The sequence below is a fragment of the Echinococcus granulosus genome (genome assembly GCF_000524195.1).
Source record: "Echinococcus granulosus chromosome Unknown EG_S00100, whole genome shotgun sequence".
In the NCBI taxonomy this organism is placed as follows: Eukaryota; Metazoa; Platyhelminthes; class Cestoda; order Cyclophyllidea; family Taeniidae; genus Echinococcus; species Echinococcus granulosus.
The window spans coordinates 114,942-126,822 of NW_020170480.1; the positions used below are offsets into that span (position 1 = coordinate 114,942).

The 11,881-nt window shown below is 42.5% G+C and overlaps 1 protein-coding gene across 1 annotated transcript; it reads right to left on the reverse strand. All coding sequences in view use genetic code 11, as the record gives it.

Annotated features, from left to right (window-relative positions):
- Nucleotides 1–1,548: 1,548 nt before the first annotated feature.
- EGR_08242 (Signal transducing adapter molecule) lies at nt 1,549–9,181 on the reverse strand (the record flags this gene model as incomplete). Its single annotated transcript, XM_024497491.1, has 5 exons — nt 1,549–1,594; nt 3,237–3,465; nt 4,883–5,000; nt 5,867–6,573; nt 9,076–9,181. 5 exons carry the CDS (start codon nt 9,179–9,181, stop codon nt 1,549–1,551), a joined length of 1,206 nt encoding a protein of 401 aa, XP_024348086.1.
- Between the last annotated feature and the right edge of the window lie 2,700 nt (nt 9,182–11,881).

The following is an 11,881-nucleotide window of genomic DNA, read 5'->3' on the forward strand; positions in this document are numbered from 1 at the left end:
AAATTTATAAAACCTGGATGCAATAACAATCTACCACACCTATCGTCTCGCGGCCTTTCTCGACGAAAAGAATAAATTTTTTTCCACAGTTCTATAAATTGGATCCAACGAAGTAATAAGTGAATAAACTTTTAACGATTCGTGTGTTTTGAACTGCAGAAAAAGAATAATTCTTCGATTGCTGTTTAAGTGCACACCTCAATTAGGCAGATTGTCGGCTCCCACTGGTTGTACTTCCACTTGCCGACATGGCCCGTAACAATGTCCTCCTCCTTCCCCTTTCTGAATAGGAAAGGTTGTGGGCTAGTAGGAAACCATGAAGGCTTTAAGGTGGCACACCAGAGACCATCGGAACCCCCCGCACATTTGATGGCCGCAAGATGACGTCCAAGCCTGGAGCAACGTCGATGTACAACAATGCCAACTACGAAGTCCTCGACTTTAAAGAATTTCGCTTGCCGCCCATGGCTTGTTTATTCTCCGCCAATCTCTTTAATTCGACACATATTTTATGCATGTTCACCTTTTTAGTTCGTAAGGTCGTGCGGCTAAAAAATTGATGAAAACAGGCAATTACAACACCTCCCAAGTGGTTGACGTAAAAACAGGTCCTAAAGACAACCTCTCGGAAGGTGAGAGCACCTTTTATGCCTATTTTCACTTTTCCTGCATATTGGGGAGAAAAACCCAACCCTCTTCTTTCTCTAACTTTACCATTTGGCGTTTGTAGGTGATCTTGGGGGATTCACCTCCGATTGCTTGTTTCGAACTTCGCCCATGTGACTATTAATGGCTCCGCGACGTGAACGCCTGACCACTTGGCAGATGAAGCATTGAAGAATGTCAATTTTCGCCGCTTTGACTCACGCTGTGAAAGGAATCACAGTCACTATTGACGCAGTAGTTGAGTCGATGAAGTGGGTGACGAAAGACTGGCTTGAAAAGACGAGATTCTAACATGCTTCCAAAGTTCACGCCACTCGAGCGGATAAAGAAAGGGCCACCAATATTGAACCTAATACAGACTGAAGGTGATACCACCGACATGCCTTGATGATTCACCAGTCAGGTCTCCAAAGCTGGATGAGTGGGCACCCGAACCCCAGAACATGGTGCACACAGAAACGGAAATAAGAGGTCGGTGCCACCACACAAGTACCACCCGTGCCTAGTCAAATTGACAGCTTAGAAGACATCAAGTTCTGGTGACATCATCACAGTCCAAAACCGTGTAACGGAGAATTACTACACTTACCTTGATCATGTTTTTGTGGAATGTGCTCAACTTATTTTTTTTTATTTGTCATTACTCAAACACAGTCTAATCAGAACGACAGAAAGCACACGGAATCCACATGAGAAGAATAGAAACAGAAGATGTCTTACCGTCTTTTTTCTTTAAGCAATCATTTAATGGAGTGAGAGGAGGGAGGAATGAAGTTACCACGGTGATAATAAATCAACCAATCATTCAGTCAGTCAAAGAGAATGAGAAGAGCATTTGCTGCTGTGTTCGTCTGTTCGCATGAACGAAATTGCGTCCAAGGATTAACCCACATTGTACGCGGCTGCAGAAGGATTAGTTGGCGGTGCCCTGAAACCGAAGACAATCAGTCAAACTGCCATTCATGGTATACGCTCTACTCATACGTAAAGTCACGTTAAGTAAGCGAAAGCTGCTTACTGCGCAAAACCGTTACTGCTTCTATTTTAAAATAAAAAAGCTCTTTTTGTTTACATATTGAATAAAAGCCTACAAAGTGTTAGGAAGCAGGAAGTCTACTGTTTCATTTACGTTATCTGGAAAAGAAAAAGTGAACTCACGCCTCGTCGTCAGCATCAGAGGAGTCACTGGAAAGGGGTAGATCAAAAATGGAATGCAAATTTCCTCCAAGTAACACGTGTCTTAAATTCAAACCACTGAGAACCGCAGTACATTGCAAAGTTTAAACAACTTTATCCAGCAAAACAAGGGAATGTCATGGCTACCACAGAACGTATTCAACCACTGAATCACTCAAATGACAAGATAGCGGATATTTGCGAAGGAAGGTAACAAGCGGCACCAGGCAGGTGATGAGAATGGGATGAAACGACCGCTTGTTAAGTATTCGGTTAACAACATTCATTTACTTTGAAAAAACCCCTCAATTCTCGAGGTGGATCAGCTTCTGAAAGCAACGAATTATTCCAGATGACAAGACGGCGAATGGGTCCGACTAACCGTCACATGCCGTGACAAGATACCAGATACCAAAGTGGAAAAGTACTGAAACATAATTGGTGAATGGGACAAAAAAACGTCAAGTTCAACCAGAGAAATGGGAAAACAAGAGCACTACCAGTTGGCTGACAAAAACGCGACTCAACAGCGACTCAGTCAAGGTACGGGATCTCAAAAAAATTTTGATGTTTATTCAATGCAGGAAGACGTTCAGAGGACAAAGTGACGACCATTTCTTAGGATTCACTAATGAAGACAATAATAGCTATTCTAGACGTCTAGGTAGGACAAGGTCTAATCACCGTTAGATAGCAAAACAAAATTCGTCCGAATGTCATTTTCCTACCTCCTCCCTGAATTAAATACAATAATAAACTTCACTTCATAGACACTGAGTTAATAGAGGGTTCAATAAGCACAAAGTATTGTGTACTGGGAAATTGAATCATATGATATGAATGGAAAGGGTGAACAAATTAAATCAGATTAATAGTGAGTAAATGAAGATGGATTAACGATTTCGAAGAGAATAGATGTATCCTGGATGGATGGATGAGGACGTGAAAGAGAAGCGATGGACGAATATTAAAAAGATAGGCGGAGAAAAAGACAGGCCAATGATCCAGAAACGGATGGACGAATTAATCGACGAATGGTAAGACTGTCTAATAGATGAACAAATAAACACACCGACTGCTAAGTCTATACGCACCAAACCTGGGTTGTTGATTTAGCGAACCACACGAACATGTCAGATGTAAAGAGAAGTACACCCTTTACATAGGCGAGTAGCAAATCTACAATGTCAAAACTTACTCAAAGACGGAAGAATGAATGGGAGGATCGCTGAATTGGTAAAAACAGAAGTAGACTGATAGACTAATAATATGAGAAGTGGATAGAAGGGAAGAAAAGGTGGTTCAAGGATGAGGTCAGCTGATAAACACCAAAAACTTGGTTGGTACGAAGGATAAACAGATACGCCCTCCAAATGACCACGAAAAAAACTCACCCATAGACGGTGGGATTCTGCATATGCTGCGGCGGTACGGGTTGCTGCAGATTTGGATGTGTTGGTTGCACCTGAGGCGGAATTGGTTGCTGTTGCCAAGCGTTCGGATCCATGGTATATCCGTAGGCAGGGGGAGGTTGGCCATACATGGGCATCGGAGCACCGTACATTGTGGGAACACCACCGGTACCGACTGCAGGAACGGCAGCAGGGGGCATTGGTTGGGGTACTTGAAAGAGTAAGAGGTAGTCAATTGAACAGTTGACTTGTTTGGCCTAAGTAGGTTCCTCCATCGAGATAGCGTCCAGCCGTTTCTCACTACTCACCTACGCGGCCAAAAAATTCATCCACCCGATTGACTTCTCCTCCAAGTAACACTTAAGCGAATCAGGTGACAGCCTACTAGCTGCATTTAAATGGGACACCCCCATGCAGGAAATTGATGATATTTACTTCTATCCATCTATCTACCTACCTATCGATCCCAATTCCCGTCCATCCATCCACCCACCCATCCACTCCAATTTACCAATTTGACTTGGGAGGATTAGCCTACCCGTACAACAGTATGCGCAAATCAGCCGTCCATCCAGTCGAGCAGTCGGTCAATTGTCACTTTGTAAAAGTGAGCTAACATCCTACTTACTGACCGAGCAACAATACGGTCAATTTCAACCGTCTACACACCCAATCAGCCGTCTACCCGCTTGTCATCCCACTTTGGCATTCGATCCACCATGCATTTATCATTGATTCAGCCGGACACTCACGCACCCTTCATTTTATAACGAAACTGACCATTTATCCTTTCAGCTACTCATCTGTTAAACAGTTCGCTTCTTTATTCAGAAGTCCACAAGTCCATTTACCCAACCGCTCATTCATCAATCACATTATTCAATTGCCATCGAAACTCTCACTCGGCTTCCCTTCTGTTGTGAGTTGGATCCTCTAGCCCTAATTTTTAAACCCATCCATCCACCCACACATTCATTAATCCATCCTGATTGGACGCATTCCACCACCTAGAGCATCTAGCCTAACTACTCATCCACTAGCTGGACCTTCTACTCGGTTATCCACTCACCCACGAACCTACAAATTCATCAAACCGCCTGTCCAAACGTCGTTCTATCCATTTTCCATCTATCCATTAATTTATTGAAATACATCAGTCATTGAACCATCTATACATGCTATTTTAGCAATCGAACTAACTCAATTTTTCGAAAGCACCAATTGACAGTCTCATTCCCATCACCTTGGAGCGACCATTTTTGGCACACGGACACACCGTGATGCGAGTAAGTTGTGAGAAGCAGGTACGAACAATCGCACCTCAATAATAGGCGATAATGGCGTCGTGACTACCGATTGTGCTACGGAAAAGGTAGTGAAGTACCAGTTTAAAAACTTCAACTAGCATAGTAAATTGCATGGAATACACGAACTGAACACTTGATGAAACATAAGTGGCAGTGAATAAACCCATAAAAAATAGCGGTAAATGTAAGGAGGACTAATGAGCGATTTCATCTTTTTGGCGCATACTACCTATAAAACACTGGCAAAGAAGAAATGGTATAGGAGATCACACAGCTAAAACAGAAGAGGAGGGAATGTGCAGTGGTGGAGATTTAACTCACCGGGAGCGGGTTGATAAGGTGGATTGCCGGTTGGCGGTTTGGGAGCCGGTACTGGTTGGTAGATCATCGATTGAGGATAGGCAGCAGAGGGTACGGGTCCCTGGCCACCAAAGCCATACTAAAAAAATCAGGAAAATGTGAACCTCCACTATCTCTACAACGTCCAACTTCGTGAACCTTGAAGGAGTGAGCACTTACATGACTATTTCAACAAACTTCTAATTAAATGTAGCAACTCCACAAAGGTGAACTTTTAAGAAGTTGAAATACTACGTAGTTCGACTTCAGCTGCACTAGTCAATCAGAGAGTAGATTACTGTCAAGTGGATACTAGGCACGTGCTAAAGTGAAAGGTGAAGAGTCAGTCGCACTCGCCGCAATATACAAGTTTGTCAGCGGAAAAAGTACGGCCCCCGTTAAGTGGACCATGTGATACAACTGCGCCGCGGATTAGTCCCGATAACTTTAATCTCTCCAACAAAAACTATTCTTTCTGTAGTCACATTTATTGTTCTAATAATATCACTACAATTTCTAGAATAATTATAAGCTCGATAGTGTGAGAAAATCTAAAAATAAACGTCCCTTATACAGACAGCTTCCAGTCATAACCTCTACGTTCGCCTTCTATGTCTCTGAAGTAGGATTATTCACCAGTTTCTAAGTCCAAATACATTACTGGAAGTATTTTGAGTGATGCTGGGTAGGGTATATGTGACTGACAGGAAAGGATCGCGGAAGTCCGTTACGTTCAAATCTGCAGACGTGACAGCGGTGAAAGGGATATCCAAGGCGCAGCTTTAAACCAAATAAAACGATAATTCCTCCCGAAAGATTTGTGAACTTGTTCCCCCACCTACTGCTGAATCCCCTTACGCGTAGCACAGGCCTGTCTGAAAGCAGCCGTGCAGTTAAGGCAAGGATGAAAATGATACACGCATCCGCACATGCTACTTAGTTGATTTATCAGTGGCATACACTTACCCCACCCGACGAATTGAGTGTAGGATTAGGAAATCCTGCTGCCACCGTTTGTGGGAACAATTGCGACGGCTGCGGTTGAGCAGCCATTGTTCTCGCCGTTACCAGCTCATGGTACTGGGCCAGCGCTTCTGTCAACCTCTGTTTCAACGCATCTACCTCACTGATTCGCGTGTAGACACCTTCCAGCTCGGCCTCAATAAGCGGCTCCATGGCTCGACACTGCTGTTCCATAGCAGGCAAATCTTCTGGGTCAGGACGAGATACACCCGTCGTGTCCGCATCGCCCAACATCTCTAAACAGTTTTCCACCAATTGAGGGTCGATTTTCACGGGTTTTTGAGAGGTTTCTCCCGCATCATTCTCCCCCTTCACCCCATTTTTCGTCTCAACTTTCTCCTTCTCCCCATCAAAATCACGAGTGACGAACTGAGCGGGGAAAAGACCCTCCCCATTGTGGTTACTCCCCTTCCACCAATTCGGATCAGAATCATCCAGCAAATTAAAGACATCCCCTGCCTTGAAGGTGAGTTCGTTGTCCTCCGCCGCTTCGAAATCGAATAGAGCACGAACGCATCCCAAATCTTTCTTCCCATTCGAGATAGCGACATTCGATTGAAGGGTGGGATAAGCTGTTGATGCTGAAGACTGCGGCTGCACTTGTCCTTGCGGTGTAGCATTTTGGGCATCATTCAAAGAGAGGGCTATTGCTGAACAGAAAAGGAAATTAAACATGACTTCATTAGTAGCCTAAATGGGTAATAGGCGAGAGGATAGACGGATGGATGCATTTAGGTTCATCCAGGGAGCGCATGAAGCGAATCTTGAATAGAGTTCGATTAACGGTTCAATCATGCCAGAATCTACGATACTAGTTTGAAGGTCCTCCAGTTAATCAACGAATTCGTAGCATTTTCTTCAGGATTACATCATGCAATTCATCCACTTACCATCACTGTGGTTATGGTTGTGAAACTAGTGTTAACTGGGAGGACGTCGAGGATGATGTTTAGAATAAGATCAGCAACCGAAAGGAGGGAGACTATGCCGCATTTTGTATGAATTTCCAGTCCGCCAGAGGTATTTTTGGATGTAAAAAAAGATGGGAAAATTATGCACCCGTTCAAATGTGAGATGCTCGCATAGGATATCTTTGCACTTCTTAAAAGGAATTCACTGTTGACTCTAGGCTTTGGGAAGTGAAAACTAGGGCAAGAAAAGCCTTCTCTCGTTACAAAAGTGTTGGAATGTTCTAGGATGACACCAATCTTAGCGTTGAGAGGTTATCACCAAGATATCAATCTCCAAAATATGGTCGGTTTCAAAACTTTATTACTATTTCAAGTGTTTGACAATCTGAGGTTAAAGCGAATTATGTGTCAAGAACAGCCCTTGGTTAAATCGGAGAGTTGATAAAGATTCAGACTCTAATAAGTGATATTTAAACCTCACGGAATTGCAATAAAGACATCTTTGGAGGTTAAGCAGGAAAAAAGGATTGCTTTTTGGCAGTTTGAAGGACTAAGTACAGAACATTCAGGCTTAACATGCGCAATGCTGGAAACATAAGCATACAATTTTTGATATTCCTACTTGGGCCCATGCACCACACTGATGCAAATAATTATGTAGGATATAGAAAACGAGATCAATGGTAGCTGATGTCACGTTAGAGGAAAAAGGCATCCCAGTAGTTGTGGTGATCAACTTTGCACCGAGAACCAAGCAACGTACATCATAAACGGACCCTTAGGAAAAGTATGGGTTGACATGTGACTGCAAAGCCTCATACGCAAATATTCATCACGAGGCCTTACTTTTAGTCTCACCTGACACTGAGTGGGTGAAACAGTAGTTTTGGCAAAGTAAATACTTTCGGTGAACCCATAGATTAATCAATGAAGGGAAATCACATCGTTGTCTATGGATGAGAATATGAAGGTTGGCAGCAAAAGAATTAGGTCAAGAATAGGCGAACTCTAAATGGCTTGAAGAATAAACAGCTAAGTGGAGCGATCAACAAGTGGATGGATGCTTCATCGCAAGAACCGATAGTCAAAGTATGAATAACTTTGGAGAGGAGCAAACAAGTAATAAGTATTTCGACGGATCACGAGTGAACTACTGAATTCAAAAACGATGGATAAATTGGGCATGATGAATGGATAAATGAAAAATCCAAATATAATTGATAAACATTTGGCGCTTTTGGAAATTCGACAAAGGATCGCTTATTGAGGTATAGACAGAAGGCCACTGTGGGGGTGGGGAAGAAGTATAGACTGACAAAACAAAGCGTCACTATCGCCATTCGCTGTAAAATCTCTTATTTTTGGCCGCAATTGTGACAAGGAACGAGAAGCTGCACCCTTGGCAAAAAAAAACATACCGTCAGCAGATCAAGTGGCATTTTCGTAGAAACGTAACTATGGCGACTCGCAACAGAAGGACCAAGTGAAAACCAAGTTGTATGAACAGACGAATGAATCAATAGTGGACGGGTTGACTAACGGGTGATAGTTGGAGTAAGGCACTAATGAGTGAATTGATGAGTAGAATAGACCAAGGATGGGTGGATGAATAGGTGAGGTGTGGGTCGATGACTCGACCAGTGGATGCAAGACGGCTTAGAAGTGAATGGAAGAAACCACAAAGCTCCTAAGAGAATGGGTGAATACAAATTGCGTCAGTTTTGGGTAATCACTTCGTATCTAATAAGCAGGAGAATGGTAAAAATTCCGAGAAACGCTGGAGACGACGCTCAAAAACGGAGACGGGCTGTGTGGCATCCTCTAAACGTTTCCCGCCTGCTACAGACATGTTGCAGGGACACTATATTAGTTGTATGTAGCAAGATTCCGAGTGGCTACGCTTTACCATCGTACACACGCCCACGCAAATTAATCGGTAATTTAGGTATCCACATCAACTTCAGCGAGGTATGTCGCGATGGCGCAACAAAACAGGAATAAAGATATCAATGTGGCTTATGTGAGTTATGAGTCAATTCACAAGTTATTTTATGAAAGGCATCATCTACGAGCTCTAATTGCAATCCCCTTTGTAAAAAAACTGCATTAATTTCTAGCTGAAGATAACCTAAATCGACTTGGATACCTTGTAACAACGACAATTATGCGTAAAAGGGCCGTGGGATAGACTAAATTGACGGTCATTTAATCGATGTGCAAGAAACACCAAAAAGCACAAACCTTTGGCAATATCTTCCTCTTCCTTCACCTGTAGATTCCGATCAATCCGTTTGTTCTTTGTCGCCTTGGACACCCAAAAAGATTCAATCAAAATTAAGCCCCACATCCCAAATTAATGAGATTCGTATAAAGAATTACTTACATTCAATGACCTTTCTAGCTCACGAACATGCGACGGATGCTCATGTTTAATCCACGTGTAAAGTGCCGCTAGGAGACTAAGAAATAAGTAAGATAAATGCACTCACCTAAATTCGGGGTTGTCTTTGTAGTCCTCGGCCCACTGTTTGGTAAGCTCAATGAGCCTCAGTCTCGGTGTTGCCTGGAGTTTCTGCGAATAATAATGTGAAAAGGAGTGGAAAAACCTACTGGATACTTCTGCTTAAAGGTACTAACAAAGTCCTTCGATGACATTTCACGAGCAAACGGGTTCCCGGCATTTTTAACACAAGCATCAAGAAGCTAAGAGAGTTGTTAATAGATCGTATACAGTGGTTTACTGTTATTGCTTTCATAGTAACATTTGGATTTTGTTGGAAAATCTTCCTCATAATGCATTTGAGGCACTGCTTAGGCCTAAAATAGGAAGTAGAGGAAGACAATAAGCATACTGTCCAACCGCGTAAGTATCGGAAATGTGAAGGATTTGTGCCCAGTTATCATCCAGAGTTTTGGGATCACAGCACTTTTCTATGGGAGGATATTAAGACCAGGAAGACCGAAGTACCGATAGCTACCTCCATCTCTTGGTTGTTTCGTTGACCGCGCACCCTTTAATGCTGGCTCTCAACCTACTTACTGAAAGCATCGAAGTGGAACGTCAACAATTAAAAAATGCAGTCAGAGTGATTTATTTTATCATTTTTACAAAAACCTGTTAAAACTAATTTGTTTGAGTAACTAAGGCTAATTTTTAATATTTTATAAGCGTCACGAATCATTAAGCAAAACTGAACAAAACCATTTTATTTTTAAGCCGCTACACATCTATTTCCGATTTGTAAAACAGAAGTATGGTAAAGAAGAGGAAGCAATGTGATTACACTTATTTGACTTTGTCTTTTGTTCCAACACTGGTTAAACGAAAGTTGTAAAACATTCTCGTGATAAAAAGCAATTTTCCTGCGCAAAGAACTTTTCTGATTCTGCTATTTATCACTATTATAGATTTAATTGAACTTTATATGTTTTTGTATTCGAATTTTTTAAAGACCTTCTTAGAGGTTTAAGTCTGTGGCTAGATTTATGATGACGATTAGAACTGGCCATTAATGAATTATTTGAATGGATAGGGTTGTATACTTAAGCGTAAAATCAACCAGTAACATAGTTCTAGCAAATGTTTAGGCAACCTCCGAGTCTACCTTGAAGCCGTAAGGAATCACAGTGGTATGGGAGAATTTAAATTGCTGACTTACAGAAGGACTAAGTAGCTACTCACGTGATACGTGGGCTATACCACCAACGAAAGTGTGGTCTACGGGGCCCTGAGCGCCCTTCTAATCAAACGAACATTAGATAATCTATCAAATGATGACTGATTATTAACGTGGATAATGTCTCTAAGGCCACAGGCGTAGCTGAAGAACCCTACCGCCCAGTAAATGCGCAGTCCGAGGCGTCTCAATTGTCCAAGCACCTAAACATGAGATTTAGCTCAGTAAGAACAAAAATCAGCTTTAATTCATCCTCAGAGCTCATCTTCATCCTCATCTTTTCTTTTCACAAAACCCTAGGTGCGCGTCCCCTGGCACCAATTTTTTGAGTCTATTATTTTGCGTTAGGCGGTTTGATCCGGCCACGATCACAGATCCTATGGGAATTTTGGCTCGTGGAATGATTTTAAGCACGCAGTTTATGGAAGTGTCCTGATATATGAAGTCTCCTAATCCTTCCAAATTAATGCAGATTCTTATCAAAGAGAAATAATGCAACTTTCTCAGTGTCCACCTTACGTCGGTAGGAGTGAAGACTTTTTCGGCACTTCGTTCCCTTTCCTTTTCTCCTCAAAACGCATTCGTAATATAACGGAAATTCAATTTTTAAATTCACCAAATTCACATTAGATTTGCCGCACTTGTCTTGTGGGCGCTGTAATATTCACCGGTACGGTGATGCATTCTGCCAGAAATTGGGTCAAGCAGCCAAAACACAAATCATACAGCAGCAGCAGCAGCAGAAGCAGCAGCACCACACAGACTTACCCGATATTGTGCCCTGTTGCCGACCTCGCTATTAGCCGGGTTTCTGGTATTCTAAAATTAGCACCGAATTACAGGACTACCGGGAATTATTTGGTTTGCTTTGAATGAGGCGTATGGGATATTTAGCAGTTGAAATGACAAGAAAAAGGCGGTTTTGATTCAAGTGCTCGAGGTCCCATCTTTATGTCAAAGATCCTTCAGATGGCAACAAGTAAGTTGCAGAGATCACTCGATTTGTGATGGCAAGATGAGGGGCCAAGGGTAGTAACAAAGTAGAAATGGGTACGCTAAGGCGTACCGCAGAGATGGCAGGTGGATGAATGTCCACCACTGCTTTGTAAGGAGGGTGAATAAAAACCTGCGTCTATTAAGCAAGTACCAAAAATCGTGTCATCTAGCCGTACACCTTAAGACACCGTTTCCCCTATTTCAAAGAACTCCACGTCCCTCTTCAATATTTGGCACTCTCTCTCCTTCTTGATCACAGAATATGTGGAGATTTGCCTTTACTGGCAGCACGCTCACCCACAGTGGCGAAATACGTGACATGGCTGAGAGACGGCTTTTGAAGAAAGCTTTTTCTGTAGTTAAACAAAAAAAGT